This window comes from Dermacentor silvarum, chromosome 4 (genome assembly GCF_013339745.2).
Source record: "Dermacentor silvarum isolate Dsil-2018 chromosome 4, BIME_Dsil_1.4, whole genome shotgun sequence".
Lineage (NCBI taxonomy): Eukaryota > Metazoa > Arthropoda > Arachnida > Ixodida > Ixodidae > Dermacentor > Dermacentor silvarum.
In genome coordinates, this window is record NC_051157.2 from 227,310,022 (window position 1) to 227,328,751 (window position 18,730).

The 18,730-nt window shown below is 45.8% G+C and overlaps 1 protein-coding gene across 5 annotated transcripts in view; it reads right to left on the bottom strand.

Annotated features, from left to right (window-relative positions):
• Nucleotides 1-8,704: 8,704 nt before the first annotated feature.
• The window catches only part of LOC119451016 (dual specificity protein kinase CLK2-like), a 57,892-nt gene continuing 47,866 nt past the window's right edge, over nucleotides 8,705-18,730 (bottom strand). For 4 of the 5 annotated variants that reach the window (XM_049666398.1, XM_049666397.1, XM_049666401.1 and 1 more), the window contains 3 exons: nucleotides 16,202-16,307; nucleotides 9,426-9,604; nucleotides 8,705-8,868 (listed from right to left, as the gene is read on the bottom strand). In XM_049666398.1, coding sequence (XP_049522355.1) covers nucleotides 8,865-8,868; nucleotides 9,426-9,604; nucleotides 16,202-16,307 — 289 coding nt within the window. In that variant the 3' untranslated portion in view covers nucleotides 8,705-8,864. The remainder of the gene's footprint in view (nucleotides 8,869-9,425; nucleotides 9,605-16,201; nucleotides 16,308-18,730) is intronic. The other variant, XM_049666399.1, reaches the window with a different exon arrangement.

Consider the following 18,730-nt stretch of genomic DNA (forward strand, 5'->3'; position numbering starts at 1 on the left):
GTCTAATTTGTTTCACTGTGTTGGTGCTGTCTTTACAGCTTCTGCTTATTTTCTGTCAGGCTTTCTGAGCCTTTACGCCGATCCCCTAGGCAACTATGTAGACTGGTTGTCTGAAATAAACATTTCAATTTCAATTTCAATTTCTTCTGGCCACACCTTATATTTGTCGTGTTTGTCAAGATATGACCTAGCTGTTTTTGCCTTGTTGAAAGCAAGTGGCCACAAGTACTGCTCAGTTTGCTCAGTCTAAACCTAGTATGTATATTGCAAGCTGCCCCAATACTTGCTCATTTCGACGAAGATGCTGACACAGAAATTCATATTGACGCCAGCAATGCGGGTCTCGGCGCAGTTCTTGTGCAGTGGCAAGATGGTGCGGAACGCACTATTGCTTATGCAAGCCGCAGTCTCACCAAGGCTGAGAAAAACTACTCAACCACTGAAAAAGAATGCTTAGCGGTTGTGTGAGCAATTAGTAAATTCCACCCATACTTGTACGGTAGACCATTTAAGGCTGTCAGCGATCACCACATCCTGTGCTGGCTTGCCAACCTCAAGGATCCTTCAGGCAAACTAGCCCGCTGGAGCCTGCGCTTACAAGAGTACGACATTACCGTTGTCTACCGATCTGCAAGGAAGCACAGCGACGCTGACTGTTTGTCACGCGCACCACTCCCTACGACATCATCGGACCCTGACCATGACTTGCCATTTGTCGGTGTTGTCGATGCCGTAAAGATGGCTGAGCACCAGTGCGCTGACCCTGAGCTGCTGCTGCTGATCGAGCACCTTAAAGGCGGTTGAAACTGTTTTACCTCGCTCGTTCGCGGCTTATCATCGTACTGTTTGCACGACAATGTCCTTTATAGGAAAAACTGCGGAAGCGGTCCAAATACGTACCTCGTTGTCGTGCCGTCGGCGCTGTGCCAAGACATTTTGCAAGCCTGCCATGATGAGCCATGCACGGGATACCTGGGATTCGCTAAGACATTATCAAGGATACGACAGAAGTATTAGTGGCCCCGGCTTTTTTCTTCTGTGCAACAGTACGTGAAGACCTGCCGCGATTGTCAGCGCCACAAGAAACGTCCCGTTAAACCGGCCGGCTTTCTACACCCTGAGGACCCTCCTCAAGCACCGTTCCAAAAAATAGGAATGGATATCCTTGGTCCATTCCCAATGACCTCTTCGCGCAACAGACGGATAGTCGTCGCTACCGACTACTTAACCCGGTACGCCGAAACCTAAGCTATGCCACAAGCAAACTCATATGAAGTGGCCAAGTTCTCTGTCCGCCACATCGTCCTACGACACGGTGCACCGCCTGTCCTCATCACCGATCGCGGTACAGCATTTCCCATGAAACACACAAGCAGCTATTTGATGTCTAAAAGATGTCTTGAACGAATAATTCAAAAGCGTAATTCCCACGAAACACAAAACGTCTTGAAAACTTCTCGGAACGGCTACAAACGGCTATAGACACGTCTTGGTCTACGCGAAGACATTAAACAGATGTTGTTGGAAACATTATGTAGCAGGAAGTACGGTTAATCAAATATGCTATTGTCTTTCAGCTGTGGTAACAGCCCACCTCTGGCGTCACCGGAGTATACTTTGGTGAACGCCTTGAGAGCGTATAAATCAAGAACTTTTTTAGATGTTATTGTCGGAAAATGTGCGACATGCTTGGGCGTGCGCGTGAAAGTGAAAAATATTTAAAATGAGCGTGCCCGACGCGCAGCGTTACATTCCGTGCGACTTTAACAAGCCATATGCAATCCGCTAACGTCGCATCATATAGCCTTTCGCTGCTTTCCCCCTTTGGCTGAACAAGCAGAAGCCTGCGGGGTTATTTGATTCATTTCCGATTTTTTCACTCGACCGGGCGCACACGTGCGCGCCCATTCAGCGTCCTTATCAGAGCCGTGCCTTCCTTTCCCTTTGCGTGAACAAGCGGTGAAGAAGCTGGAATTGCGATACCAGCTATCCTCACCAACAGATCTGGCCGCGCGCAGTCGCTAACGTGCGCTCCGTTTGAGCGAACTGCTATCTGCTCTTGGACCACGTGTCTTGACTCTTGGACCCGGTCGCACCAGGGGGCGTGCTGAAGTTTCCGCGAGTAGGGTGCCTCGATGCGTGCGCCCCCCTCCGCCGCACGGCGGCGGAGGGGGGCGCACGCATCGAGGAACCCTATCCGCGAGCGATTCAAAGGGCCGTGCTCATGCTCGCAAGCGTTCGCTCGCCAGTGCACATGCTTCTCTTCCCAAGTCTTTTGCTCACGTTCAAGCCTTGACCAGCGCCTGCAGATACGGTACAGTTCCTTACGGTACGTATACGTTTACCAACTACAACTTACACGCCACTGTTGTTTTGGCGGGCCCGTGCTGGCGCGAAGTTTAGACTCGAATATATTTGCATGCACGATATGTAGCAGAACGTTCTTTTGTGATCTGGGATATAAAGCCGGAGTTTCACATAATTGGTTGAATGATTACAGAAATTCTAGCTGCGTGTGGCCTTTAAGATGGCAGCAGCGTGCTGCATTGTGTAGTATACCGGGACTTTGCTCTCTTGGCTTCTCCTCTGTGTAGCTTCCAGCACGCTAGCAGGCAGGAAAATAGTCTTGCATTGGTGTGGTAACTTCACTTATAGATGGAGGATTGGAAACCTTTTTGCGGCATGAGATTCGCGAGACGACGTCCTTTAATACAGCGAGGCCATTCTATGATTAGTCAAGTGTTTAGGGTCCCTTTAGGAAGAGAATGGTTTTATTCGCATGTGGTACAATACCGCAGGGATATTGTAAGACACTCGGAAGGAGTAGTTGCCGGCCTTGATTGTCAGGTTAAGCCACGGAGGAAGATTATTTAGGAGTAGAAACTCCCGTCAGCGCGGGCGCTCGCGTGCGACCAGATAACGTCACATTATTATGCGCCGACGGGGGCGCATGCAGTGGCGGCGCCTTGCGGCACGTCATGCAAGCAGCAGCGAAAAAAAAAAAAAACAGCAGCGGATCGGTGGTGCCGCTCGGGCGCGTTCTCTTCGGCGGCGCCCGTGTCTCCCGCGCTCAAAGTAGACGACACAGGCGTTCGGCGTTCGCTTCAGCGTGCACGCCGTAGCGTTGTTTTTGTGGGCCTTTAAGTCAAACAGTAACTGTCATTGTCGGTGTCTGTTCGAGGGCCGTAATACTAACAGCGCTGATACGTGCAGTGTACCATTGTTCGGAAATTGCTAGCCTAAGATGGGATGCAGGTGGGATGCGTGAGTGCCCGCAGTAGAAGTTGTGAGGGGCGCGGCCGAACGGGAGCAACGCGCGCGGCCGCGAACGAGAGAAACACATGTGACCGGTTGCCTTGGCAACCAAGACGGCGGTAATTTCTTTCTCAGCCGCCAGGTGCCGCCAGCATGATAGTGGCTCCGCGCGCTTGTGACATTATCTGGTCGCCGCAACTGGCGGAGTTTCCACTCCTAAAGGTTTCTTGCTCCGTGGGTTAAGCCCACCTTTTGCTACAACTCACCAACACCACTACTTAAATAAAAGTAGCATACTCTTGTAAGAGATTTGTTTGCAAACCATTTAACTGCTAATGACCTACTGCAAGTCGTGTGTGGATCAAACCATTTGCCAGTTTAATTTCACTCTACAGTAGGTTTTTCATATATCTGCAACATAATTCTGAACGTCATCGTACAGCATAAGATTTTGAGAGAACGTATTGCTTAAATTTATAAAGTAAATGTGACCGAGGTAAAACAACGGCACATATGTTGCTATTTGAAATACCGAATCGCACATCTTTATTGTAAATCAAGTGTGGCTTACTCACTTTTTTCTTCACTGTTGTATTACAGAGCGAACTTCTGTGGGCAGCCAGCGATATCCAAGAGGGAAGGGACCTGGATTGCTGTGGTTACTGCAGCTACGTCTTATTTTAGGGGCGAAGCTCCTTAGGGTGTGGGTCGTTCCCTCCTCTGTAGTAGTAGTAGTATGTAGCCACCTGTAGTTTTATGAACTGTTCACTAGATGGCGTTCCGGTTCCGCTTCCACTTTGCGCGCGTTCGGTGCGAACGCGGGGACGGCGTCGACAACAGTTTTGCGCATTGCTGGTGCTGCTGCATGTCCAAGTTTATACAGTTGTTAAAACTACCTTGCGTCTCTCGTTCCCGACGCGCGCTCTCTTTATTTCTCGTCCGTAGCTGTGGTTTACCCGAATGATCCCCCGGTGATTCGCCCACTCATCATTCACTTCGTGGATATGCTGTGATTTTTTCTGTGGTCACCTTTTTTACTGTATTAAAAAGTTTTGTAAAATAATTCTACATGTCATTTATTACTCAATAAAGCCACTTTCTCACAAGGTCAGGTAATTTTTTTCTGCATGTTGTTATGCTCATTTGCTTTGGATGTGTATTGCACATTTGATATATGTTAAAAATTTTATGCAAGTTATTATAACTAGTATAATGTAATGCTTCAATTTAATTTTTAGTTCTATATAGTAACATGTGTACTATGAAGCTAGCATACGGATGCATGGTATGAGGAAGAAGTGGCCAATAATTTTGCTTACCACGTCACTGTAGAATGACAATCTATAAATGCTGCTTTAAAGACAGCTATAAAAGCCTGCATATTGTTTCTGAAGCCATTATACGTTATGACTTCGGAAACAAATATGCAGGCTTTTGTAGCTTAAGAATTTTGTTAGACGTCCCCAGAATTCTGTTATAATTTATAACAGAATTTTGGGAACGTCTAATAAAATTCTTAACTTGATCTTGTCAAGATGTTTTATAAAGGCCTGCATAATGTTTCCAAAGTCATTATTACAGAATTCTGGGAACGTCTAATACAATTTTTGAAGTTGTTCTTGTCGAGATGTTTATTATCCAATTTTTAGCGCAACGTTAGCAGGGCTTACCGAAGTACCTGTAGACGTCCACGGCTAGAAAATGTTTTGACCAGGACAGCTATTAGACTTTTGAATTATCCGTTCAAGACATCTTTTAGACATCAAATAGCTGCTTGTGTGTTTCGTGGCATCCTTTGGTTTGAGGCAACTTCGGTCTTTCTGGATTTTAAAATTCTGCTTAAACAGCTCAAAATACGACGGAAGAAGGGAAGTACACAGGAGTAGCACTGCTAGCTTCCAGCTGCGCCGGTGCACCAGGTTTTTCAGAGTCCAGACATGCGAGGATAACTCGCTGCGCTTTACATGCACACCACCAGAAAGTCCAAACACGGCCCGGGTCAAAAAGCACATGCCGTGCTTAAGCCTGGGAAAAAACTGCACTACCCGGCCCGGCCTTTCAGGTAAGCCAGAGCCCGTGCAGTGCTCTAGTCGTGAGTATTCATACGCGGCGATTCTCATATCGTAAACAACCAGCATAGTAGTTGGAGCGGAAGCGTTAGTCCTCCAAAGCAAACAAAGGTGTCCCAGCCGAACACAAAGAAGCTTCTTAAGGAATCAAGGTGTCCCAACAGAACTCCAAAGGTGCTTACGCACCTGTAACGAATCTGCAACAGATCATCCCAAATTTTATTATCAGAAACAGTACAGACTTAGATATATTATCAGGCACAGCCGCCAAGCTATGTTGGGCAACATTCTTTTGCTACAAGTTCGGAGATACTGATACCTGGCTTCGCTACAGCTGTTGTACTAGCCGTACAAGAGGCGGGTTTATCGCGAGAAGAAACGGTGCATTTCGGTAAATAAGGCTACTTTCATCATCGACAGATGAGCCCCTCTCAGAAAAAACCTGTATCTGCCCCTGGAGTTTGTGTGTTATAGTGAGAAACTCTATGCACCATAACGACAATAATGAAGCAATTAAAGGAACGGCATACCTCATATACACGTAGAGATATGTGCAGATCTGTTGCATTCATTGAAGTGTGGTACATGGGGCACCCAGTTTTAATGGGTTGCAATGGTGAGACTGTCAAAGTTTTCCTTAGCTGAATAAAGTTAGATTTACAGGCTGCCCCAAAACGGGGCGTTTATATTGAATGACGGCTAGGAACTTGTTAAGCAAGACTTATTAACACCCATGCGTTAATTCCCTCAGGAACTGCGCCTCTGCGTAACAGAGAGATCATTCGGAATAATAGTCCTCACTTGCATCGGTCACTCACCTTTGAGCGCTGTCATGCATTAAATTCAAACGGAAACGACTATTCAGCGTGGCACAGAATATCAATGATACTTGCATATACATTTATATAGAACTTGAGCGATGCTACAAGGTAAACAGAACAAGTGTTTAATTTCAAGTTTTGACCGGTGGAGTGGTCTTCATCAGGGTTTGCAAAAAAGTGGCACTTCGGCACTGATAGTGAAGACAGCAGACAGCTGTTCCTTCAATGCTACCCAATACTCCCAGCTGAGGAAAACTCCCACAAAAAAAAAAAAAAAAGAACAAGCAAGGCTTCGACGGATGCTGGTTGCTAAAGTAATCCTGAAGAGACAACGAACCAAACTTGCACACGTGCTTCAAGCAAAGAGAATGCGAATGAAAATGACATGCGCATTTAACAAGTGAAGAATGACTTCACTGGCATATATTAACCAATTTGTAAATAATGAATTGCCCTCTAATTACAGCGTCAAACAGTAGGCCCTTGGAGCACATCACGACATCATCCTAAAATGGTCCTCTAATTATGTACCTGGTATGTTCTCAGTAACTACTTGAGATGGACAAATGGACCTGATCAGGAGCCCTTTAGAATTAGTGCGAGACATCCTAAATTAGATGTACGAAAGTCTTGATGCCAACATCCCAGAGACTTACTGAGAATGACCCCCGCCCCCCAAGTGCATCCCAGCTGTGGCTCGGAAACTAATGCTGCTTTTGTTAAGCACGAGTTCACGTCTTCAATTTATGCCACAGCACCTGCATATCGGTAGTGGGCAAAGTTAAAAATGTTTCAGTTTCACCTGAATGGCGAAGCATCAATTGCGATAGCAAATTAGTAGAGAGCTATACGGAGTAAGGATAGTAGCTTTATCAGCTGTATAAACTTGGACATGCAGCAGCACCAGCAGCGCGCACAACTGTTGTCGATGCCGTCGGCGTTTTGCCCGCGTTCGCGCCGTGCGCGCGGCGTTGGTGACTGTTGCCAGTGCCTCTGGGAGCGGCTTGGAGGCTTTTAACAAGATCAGAACAGGACACTCTCGACGAGTTTCCTTTACCACCTTCTCGCCTCGCAACGTTTTTACATAAACAATACGCATTTGGTGCCGCAGCTAAACGTTTCGTCGCGTTTGCTCTATATATATATATATATATATATGGCGATTGTAAAGGAGGAAAGAGACGTTTAATTCTGCAGCCCCTCAGGGAGCACGGCGCAGAATACGCGTTTGCTCTCCCTCGTGCGCTTTCACTTGCACATACAGCATACGGCGCGGCGACAATTTCATCGCCGTTTGCAGTCATACGGAACCTCAAGGCGACGGCAGAAATCCGCTCCATATAATTGCTATCGCCGTAAAAACGCCGACACCGGATTTTCTGCGACACGGGGCCCTTAACGCTGTCGCGTTGAAAAGGGAAGTGTTTGTTCGTAGTGAGCCTCCTCTGGTACAGGCACGATACTTGACTCGTTTTCGATCGGAACTTCATAGGTAACTCCACATTGCAACTCGTGTTGTATATCACATATAACATCTCGTTGCATAGGCGTAACGCCTGCCGTACTTTCAGAAGCTAAATACAGATATTTTGCACTGATAGAACGAGGCAAGAAACTAATGTTACTCGGTCAGTGTGTATTGGTATAAAAACAAATGAGAGTTCTGTTTGTGAGTTGGGGTACACCTTCGTTTTTTATAGTTTTATGTGCGATAACGTCGGCTGCGACCGATGAGTGGCGCTTGTTCGTGCTCGCAGTATGCACTGTTTGAGGGAGGGTCCAGGCTTGGCAGCACAGCAGACACCTGCCGCCTATAGTAATTTCCAAACCCCGTTGAAATGTAAGAAGTGAATATCAACAATTGGTCCAAGTTGAGTTTCTTCCAACAGATTTCCAAAATTTAGCAAGGGTTTTCCTTAGGGCAATGTCACTTGAATTAGTGTAAATGCACAACTTGGAAATGAATTGAACCAGGTATAACGGAATTCAGCTGTGCGCACAGTGTCAGAAAACAAACTAGCGGTGCTGTGCACAGGTCGAACGTTCTAAGCTGGAACAAGTGCTATTTGCAGTTTCTTCTAAACTTCCTGCGAGCAAATAAAACTGCAAAATCACCGCACTGAATGAGAAAACATGTGCTTGCACCACTAAACTAACGGATGCCATAAAATTGATGTCACCTCGCGGCATAACATGTCTCATGATCAACTTCATACCATCCGAGGTAGTTATCACTCTTGCTTCCGTGCCTCCAGACAAATATACATTAGCGAGAATATTCCTGCTGCTTAAAGCATTAGTAACACTAATGCTAACACAACAAAGTATGCTACTTATATTTATTCACTTAGCAAAAAGCTAATTGCACAATTATAATTAGCATGCAAAAGTGAAAATTTGCTGAAAAATTTATCAGCGTTGAGTCGATAACAATATTTTTCCTGGGACCCATGTCCCTTTTTGTGTGGAGTCACGAGCTTCAAGGCACTTACTACCATGCATTTCTTTAATTAAGCTGCTTTTTCAAAACCATTGCGCTGACCAAACACAAGCAGTACGTAACCGAGACAAAAAGCATTTATTTCGATAAAACAAAAGAAATCGGCCTGTGGTGAGCGCGTCCCGCTAACCACCAGCATTTTTCGGTGTCCTCCCAGGAAGGGGTGTATCTACAGTGTGGATCAGAGGCCGCTGCTGACTGGGGCCCCCAGCTTCATGGTCACCTGCACAGTAGTAGTCAATAACCAGCTTAGCAGTGCTACATGACAGTCACCTCCCGTTGTTGTGTACGTAAGTGCTCCATATGTGATGAATGCGAGAAGAAACATTGAAATACATATGCAAACTTGATCATTTAATGATAACAGAAGCACAGAAACGGGTGACAAATAAGAACATTCTTTCACACGAGCATTAATGTGAAACGACGCTCTAAGGTTGCCCAAGGGCGCTGTAGAGTTTTGCTGGGCACCTGTCCAGATCTGGTTTGTGGTAGCTAATAAAAAGCTTTGATTGGCTAACTCATTTACCTAGAACAGCAGATACGAACCAATCTCTTCCAAATGGTGGCACAGGAAAATTAATATGCATGTGCAGGAAATTAATCTTAGCATGTGCAGTGCCTTTTGGTGCTTTCTTCATGCCGAGGCCAGCAAGCACCTTGTACTAGGGCCCTCATGCAAGCACTCATTTGCACCCACGAAAAAAGGCCAGTTGCCTGGCAACACATTTCTGCTTTTCTAGAGTTCTCACGTGCTGCAATGCAAGGGAAATGGCAAACCTGCTGAGGCTGTGGTCGCGGGCATGCAAGTGCAACTTGGCCTCCTCGGGCAGTGGCTCAAAGAAGGGGTGATCGAGGGCTTCTCGCAGCGTGATGCGTTGTGATGGTTCATATGCCAGCATCTGAGAGATGAGGTGGAACAGCTGCCGGCTCGCTTCATCATCCATGGACAGGTACCGCTGCACAACAAATATACGCTGCAGTTAACAACATGGGCCACCCTAGGAATGCCTCTTTCGCAGCACTTTGACCCAAATGGTCAGCAGTTCAAAATGCAGTTGCTAGAGGAGTTTCTGTGGCACCTTGAAAGGCTATAAATAACATTTATGGCACTGGCACCACTTTTACCAAGAACAAGAGAAAATTGCCTATTCGGAGCACCAGATTGGTGTTGCCACTGAAAATAGGGTCGCAGCTCCTGTTGCACAGCATGGCCGATTAGTAATTTGCAAACTGTAGTCCTGCAGTGAGGTCAGCTGTGGAAGCACTGACCCTTTCACAAGGACAGCAGAAGCATGTCGATTGGTTCTCTGTTTACAGAGCTGGTAAATCAAGCAAGTAAACAACTGCAACAACCATTTCTAGTCATTCCTCCACAATCAAAGCTTCGGCGACTCGTTTGGAGTGCAATGCCTGGCGGGCGACTTCAACTTGCCAGGAATTGACTGGGAACGCCCATCTCCAGTTTCCGGCCGTGGCTCGCATGCTGATAAATTATGCGATATAATGCTCTGTCACGACCTTCAACAAGTTGTCTGTAAACCAACACGTGTGCAAGGTGATTCTTATTCAGTGCTTGACCTTGTATTCTTGAGTCGTTCCATTGAAAATTTATCAGTATCAGTTGAACGTGGTTTGTCAGATCACAGCATGGTCTACGTTTCATTTCCTGTGCGTGATATGAACAAAGAGCCCACCACTAAAACAGTTTCATTCAAAGACTTTTCACATGCAAATGATGAAAGTATTAGATTACTTGCAGCACTGCCTTGACAGTTTTGATGGTTCTGACGTTGTTGAACTATGGGAAAAATTCAAGAACATTTGCTTCCATTGCATAGAAAACTTCGTGCCGACAAAAATAAAGAGAACATGTAAAAAAAAAATCCTTGGATTAATAGAGAAATCATACATCTCACCAGAAAAATTAAACGGATGAAACGTCGTAGAGCCGGTCGATGCATAATTCAAACCCACAAATTGAATCTTACTGAAACAATAAAAACTGCGAAAAGGTATTACTTTGAGCACACACTGCCAGAGTTTATTCAAAACTCCCCCCAAAAATTTTAGAATAACTTTGTCATGAATAAGAGGCCGGCGGCGAAATAAAAGAAGAGGACGATATGAACGGAGCGTTCCAAACAGCACGAGCGTGCGAGGCGCGTGACCCGAGGTGTGGTCGAGTCGAAGCGAGGCTGAGCTGGCATTATCGACGTGGGCGGTCCGAGGTGCAGCCGTCGACCTCGGAGACGTTCGAGGGAGGCTACTTGGACCAGCTGCAGCATCACACGGCAAGCCGGGCACTCCAGAGAGGATCCCCCTTCTTCGGCACACCAGCGTTCAATGATCCTCGGAACGCCACGTCGGCACTCGGGAAAAGAGCTGGACGGAAGCGACGGCCGAGCACGTCGCTAGGCCTAACCCGTCGAGCCTCCCTGCCACGTTTGCAACAGCGACCGGGTTAAACAGGCTTCTGAGACGAGCGAGTTGACAGACGGACTTCAAGCAGATGCGACGATCGGCGAAGACAACCACACGGAGAACGATCGTACAAGATTCCGGCCGGGAAGATACGAGCAACAACAACGATGAACTCAGTAAGAACTATCCATGTTTGTAGCGTCGCAGCCATAGGCTAAGGTTGCCAGACTTTTGTGGAGGAAACGCCCAGAACTATAGTAGACAGAATTAAGGGCATGTTTATTGATTCATTAGGTTGTGTTTTTGTTAACATTTATTTGTTCATTGTGTTTTAGTTCAGCGTATGCTAGTACGAGTGAGTTTTTAGTTTGAGGGTTTGGGTTTTGAATGCTATTAAAGTCTGCTTGCTGTGTTGCCATGCGTTTCCCAATCTCATCTCTATTAACAACCGCACACCTCCGAGATCAGTGACAACAAAACACATCACACACTGCCAGAGTTCATTCAAAGCTCCCCCCCAAAATTTTGGAATTACTTAGTGGAAAAGAAAAAGCCTGTTAACCGAATTATGCACGAAGGCGCATTACTTGTGGACAAGACTACCATTACTGAACAGTTTAATATACATTTTCATAGTGTTTTTTCGGTTCCAAATCCATGCAGATTTCGCAGTGATGCAAGTTGTTTTCCTGACCCAGCGATTGTGTCACTGCCCGGATTAACTTCAATGTTGTTAAATCTTAAAACGAAATCATCTCCTGGTCCAGATGGAATTCCAAACATCTTTTTGTGCCGTTATGCAGAAATATCCAAATTTCTCACTGATTGCTGCCTTCTGATTGGAGGACAGCTTGCATTGTGCCTGTGCCTAAAAAGGGTGACAGGACGTTAGTTTCTAATTATCGTCCCATCTCACTCACTACCTCTTTTTGTAAGTTGGCAGAGCATATTTTAGCCTCCTATATAACTAAATTTCTTAATGACAATGGTCTACTCTCACCTGTTCCAACATGGATTTAAGAAAGGATTATCCACTGTGACCCAACTTACTTCTGTTATACACAGCTTTGCATCAGTGCTTAACCACTCAGGGCAGGTCGACTTCGGAAAAGCGTTCCATGTTGTATCCCATGCAAAACTAATATACAAACTTGAACTAAATAAATAATCCTAAATTTGTAGTCACGTGGGTTTCGTCATATCTCACCAGCCGCACTCAGTTCGTTAATATTGATGGTCATCACTCAAATGATTTACCAGTTACTTCAAGTCATAGGTCGGCAGTGTGGGAGAACACTCACTCACACTCACTCACCATAATTTTTTCCAGGCCCCACACTCACTCGCACTCACCTCCACTCACACTCACTCGCACTCGCACTCAATGGCACTCACTCGCACTCGCACTCGCACTCACACTCAGTGGCACTCACTCGCACTCACCTCCACTCACACTCACTGGCACTCGCACTCACCCCACTCACATTCAGCGGCACTCACTCGCACTCGCACTCATTCGCACTCACATTCAGCGGCACTCACTCGCACTCACACTCAGTGGCACTCACTCGCACTCGCACTCACTCTCAGTGGCACTCACTCGCACTCGCACTCACCTCCACTCACACTCACTGGCACTCACTCGCACTCACACTCAATGGCACTCACTCGCACTCGCACTCACTCGCACTCACACTCAGTGGCACTCACTCGCACTCGCACTCACCTGCACTCACACTCACTGGCACTCACTCGCACTCGCACTCACTGGCACTCGCACTCACCTCCACTCACACTCACTGGCACTCGCACTCACACTCACTGGCACTCACTCGCACTCGCACTCACTGGCACTCGCACTCACCTCCACTCACACTCACTGGCACTCGCACTCACACTCACTGGCACTCACTCGCACTCACCTGCACTCACACTCACTGGCACTCACTCGCACTCACACTCACTGGCACTCACTCGCACTCACCTGCACTCACACTCACTGGCACTCACTCGCACTCACCTGCACTCACACTCACTGGCACTCACTCGCGCTCGCACTCACCTCCACTCACACTCACTGGCACTCACTCGCACTCACCTCCACTCACACTCACTGCCACTCACTCGCACTCGCACTCACGCCTTTGAAATGAGTGTGAGTGAGTGTGAGTGAGTGCACTCATGAGTGAGTGCGCCGACCTATGCTTCAGGTGTCCCTCAAGGAAGTGTACTGGGCCCATTGTTATTCCTGATATATATAAATGATATTGTCAGTATTATAACCGACCGGTTCAGATTAAACTGTTTGCTGATGATTGCATTCTGTTCAATGAAATTAACTGTCCTCGTGACCAAGTTCTGCTTAACTCTAAGCCTCCAGAAAATTGTGGTGCAGTAATTGGGATATGCAACTTAACGCCGAAAAAAACTGTTTTATGAAGATTACTAACAAAAAACTTGTGCATTCCTTTGCATACACCCTTCCATCGCATCCCTTAATAGAGGTTAATGAATATAAATACTTTGGTGTTACCATAACAAACCGCTTAAGCTGGAACAATCATATTGCAAATGTTTGCTCGTCCTCCTACCGAAAACTTGGGCTTCTCCGCCATAAACTAAGAAATACTCCTTCCAGGATAAAACATTTAGCATACTATAGTCCCATCAGACCAAAACTAGAGTATGCGTGTTCAGTTTGGGACCCCTACACTAAACAGAATATTGAGGCACTGGAATCAATCCAACGGAAAGCCGTACGCTTCATTTTTTTCCAAATACCGTACTACTGACTCTCCCTCCGCTTTAATGAAAGAACATGCCATTCCACCACTTCAAGCACGAAGGAAAATCCAAAGACTAAAATTTCTATTTTTACAAAAGAACAATAAACTTTCTACGAGTCCTCATCCGTATCTTATGCCCCTTACTACCCGTCATACAAGGTATCATCATGATCAGTCCCTAACTCCATACCAAGCCAAAATAAACGCCTTTAAGTATTCTTTCTATCCACGCACAATTGAAGAATGGAACAGGCTGCCTTCTGATGCGATTATGTCTATCGACTCTTAATGACAAATAGATTGTTTCTTATCCATAGCCATGTTTTGCATTTGTATAAGTTTTCTCCTGTTACTGCTCTAACATGCCCCTGCTGTAAAAAAGTGCTTATATATATATATTTTTTTTTTTGCTGTCATTGCGATGAAATTCACATTGTGCAGCATTATATTCTTATGCCCCTCCTGCATGGGCCCGCTAAAGGGCCTGCAGTATTTGGTAAATAAAAATAAAATAGATTGAAACAGCAGTCGGAAGCCACTGGATATTATCTCAGAAATAGACGAATCCACTTAAAAGGATATGGCCACGCCTAGCGGCAAAAACACTTGGCAAAAACGCGCGGCAACGCATCGTCATGCCGCGCGCGACAGAAGTGGCAGGAATCGGGGGTTTTGAGGCGTGCCGCGCGAAATGGGTTCGAGACCCATTTCTACGGCAAATGCCGTGTGCCGCGAGATGAAGAACCAATCAAGAGCGACGAGGGTGACGTCACGGAGCCATCACAACCGGACCGCCGCCGATCTGCGTCGGGTTTTCAATCGACAATCGTCGTCTTTCGCATGAAACAACGAGCGCTCGCGGTGCTGCTCGCGCAGGAGATCTTCTTGCCGCTCGCGGCATGACGCGCGCGTTTTTTAGGGCCCAGGCCACGTAGAAAATTTTGGTTATACGCTGGAAGTTACCGTATTTTCGCGATTCTAAGCACCCCCAATCTATTTTCGCGAAAAAATTGGGAAAAAAGTTTGCATGCGAATTAAGCACCCTCCTATTAAGAAGAGCGCGTAGCCAAGGCCACCAAGCGCGGTTGCTCACTCTCTTCGACCATCACAACGGAACACAAGGCAGCTGTCTAAAGGCTGTCAAGTCAGGTGCTAAGAAGTTGCACACGCCCGAAGATTGTTTTATTCCAATTTCATCACATGCGGGCCTCAAAGCCACCTTCTTATTTCCATGGGGCATATATTGCAGTAAACCGCAAAAATGCATATACAATCAAACCTCGTTATAACGAAATTTGATTTAACAAACTATTTTTATTTCCTCATCTTAGTTCTATTGAATTCATGAAACTTCAATATAACAAAGTTTTTCACTGCACATACTTCTTTATATCGAGGTTTGACTGTAGTAATGAAGTAATTTTTACTCCTCTTCAACTTTGTTGTAACAAGGTGAATTTAGCCAATATAGCCTAAGTGAAATTTTGCTGCAGCTGACCTTTACTCTTCCCCTACTGCACCATCAATGGTTTGAAATGCCGCTTTCAAGAACTTCCGTGTTGCCCACGGATACACTGCACCATCGGACGTGAATGAGAACTACATTTATATTTTAGTTGGCTTTTTTTCCCACCAGGCGGTAATTTTTGAACGTGCTCCGAAGTTTCACGATCGTCAATGAAAGCAGAAATAGCCGCCTCTGAGGGCAGCATGCGCGCTTCGAAATATCATGGATCTTGTCATTCTGCTGCGTCTGTGACCGATTTTATTGTTGGATCGAGCAGCAGTGAGTCTGAGAATGCTGCCTTTTCGTGAGACTGACTCTGAGAGCGACAACAATGCAGACCAGCCTGGAACATCGGCAGCCACAGCCCGGCATACTCAACTGCAGTGCTTGCAGTTAAAGTTTTGTAGTGGAATATCTGTTCAATGAAAAATTGAATTTTTCGGAGATATCTTGTAATTTTTGCTGCATTTATTTCTTAGTAGATACAAGCGTGTCTTTACAAACTTGTTCAATTTTATCTCACAATCTTGATTCTGGCACTTTATATCTATTTCACGAGATAAATCTCGTAAATAAAGCTTCTATGCCAGAAGTGTGCATTGATTCTGCTTTTTGTTTATGTATTACATTAAATATTGAGTGCAGCAGTTCCTTAAAAAAAAAAAAAATCTGGCAGAATCTACAAAAAACAATTATTTTCCCCACAGTAAGGAAAAAGGCTTGAAATAGGCTTGTCATAGCTTTATGCATAAACCAGTCACAACAATAACAGATAATAGCTATGAAGTTTGTGCGACATCACAACAGGAAACTCAAGCGCCGCACGCCAGGAAGCTCACCTGAAGCGGCTTGCAGTTCTCCTTGACATAGCGTCCTGCAGAACTCTTTTCATCCCAATCCAGGCGACCATGGTAGAAGTACTTGGTCCTGCAACCATGATGCTGGCTGAATGCCAAAGGTAAAGATACTTGCACTGCTAGACCCTCAGAGCTGTCAGGATGAGAGCTTTATGCACTGGATTCTCAAATCTGCTGCCACGGGCAACAAATTGGAATGTTGCCCAATGTCGGCACAGCATAATACCAATGCATTGGTAAGTAGCCCTTGCCTTACTGTATACTTCTAAAGTGCCTTGACAGCTCTCCCGAGTTCCGCTTGCATGACATTCAACTCATTATAACAATGTCACATCGGATAAAAAAATACCTTCATTATAGCCAACACATATTCAACATATCCTAAGCAAACATGCAGAAATCAGCATAAAAAACTCACGGTCAGGTCTATAAGCAGCATGCTTCTGATGGGCCAGCAAGCAAATCAAGCCACCTGGCCAAAATGCGCATATTCCCGCCTTGCGTGCCATTTAAAGTTGCTATTGCTGAGCAGTCATTAAAAAATGTTTCAGACATAGAGGGAACAGCACGTGGATCCACACTCCACCACTACAGTAAAAGCTCGTTAATTCGAATTCTGTGGAGATCCTACGAAAATTCAAATTTTACGAAATTCCAACTAATGAATGTCGGATAAAATGACTCGGTTAAGGTGCATATATAGTCCGACGTACCAGGAGCGCGCGCATGCGCGCACACACACTACGTCACATTGGCGAGAACGACGACGTCTATAGTTCGATGAAGTGGAGCAACTAACGTAATCTATGCGGCCAACGCGGTCCGACGTGCCCAAGATCAAGATGACTCTTGCTCCATCCACATGTTCTTCGTGCCGACCCACAGTGCATTGCGCGATGAACAAAGGTGCCCACACACCTTCGCCGACGGTCGCAGACAGCCGTTCTAAGCGGCGCGCACATTGGGAATTGTTCTGCGCATGCTCCGAAGAGAGCAGCCAACGTGCACACGTCGAAGTATAGAGGGGATGGCATTTCGGCTGGCGCAGCGCAAGCGGCATAGCGTGACTGGCCACAAGCAGCGCTCGCCCGCACGCCGAACACGTCAGACTATATTAGCGGCGAGAAGTTGGAGTGGCGCCCTCTACGAGTGATGTCACGGCCAGGACGGTGCTCACTCGGCTGCAGCACGCGCTCGTTCCCTTCGTGCATGGTTGGGGTATTGGTGGCTCGAGCTGTACTTATTGACGGATATGTCGGCTTCTTTTTACTGTCATGCCTGAACGGCAGTTTCTTCTTCAAAACCGCGAGTCGTGAAATTTTGCGGTGCGGATATCGCAAACTATGTAGCATTGAAGGGGTCTACTGGTTTTGCAATGCGTATATGCGCAGTGTCTGTCCATTAACTTTGCGTAAAAAGAATGTCTGCAATTTCAACACACGAAGTTGTATATGATGCTCCACAAAACACTTAACATTCCCTTAGTGCTTTGTATGAGAGACATTGCATTGTACAAGGAAGAAAAATCTTGGTATTGGTATTTGATGTCAATATTATAAATGTGTGTTAGAAAGAAACTGCACAGAAAATCTTTTATGATGATTCTTATTACTATGATGAGTTGTTCTAGTCAAATATGGCTACTTTATTAATGCGTAAAAGGAAGAGTTAGGCACGCCTTTTGCATGAAAAGGTTTGCCAATACTTTCACCGTTTTGTGAAACAAGCACCCAGAAAACGCATTGCTCATGGCTGTTAACACAATGGTGCATCACGTATAGTACGTATGTAATTCACGAATACCATAACAGCAATCACCTGAAAGAACAGTTTCGTGGTTAAGATCGAGACCCTATCAATTGCAAGCGAGAAAATGTTTAATAGTGACCCTCAGTTCCCCTTATTGACATCATGGCACAGCTCTTACGCAAATAAATCTACCGACTGTCCTTATGACGAGGCACGCATTATTCGCGAAACCCATCAGTTCACTATAACTTCGAATTGAAACCATGAAGCAGTTCTTTAAGCGCCAACTGCAATGCCTAAGGTATACTCAAGGTTATAAAGCGCAGCTTAGGCTGCGCTGAAGAGGAAAATTCAAATGCCTTCTGCCTCACCATGTCTCGATCCTGCGTTGTTTAACTACACAAACTGAGAACTATTCACTTCGTGGGTACATAAAAGAGAACCTCACATACCCGCCTCATAGAGAAGACACTACAAGCCTCAAATGAATTCATTTGATTTTTGACCTCCACAGGGGAATAATGATATCTTCAATAAGCCTCAAACTGCTAATGAATGAGGCTTCGGCTTCTTTCTAGCTGCAGCCATACGGTCCAAAAGGCATATTTCACTAAAAAATTTGGGCCGAGCAGCCTGTGTCAGTTTGCCTAACAGATTCGTGATGTCTGTTCCTCAAGAAACAAGCAGCAGTAAATTGCACAAGTGAGTTGAACGTGTACATTCCTTTGCGTATTCTGCAGATAGCTGTAAGCCTCAATTAGC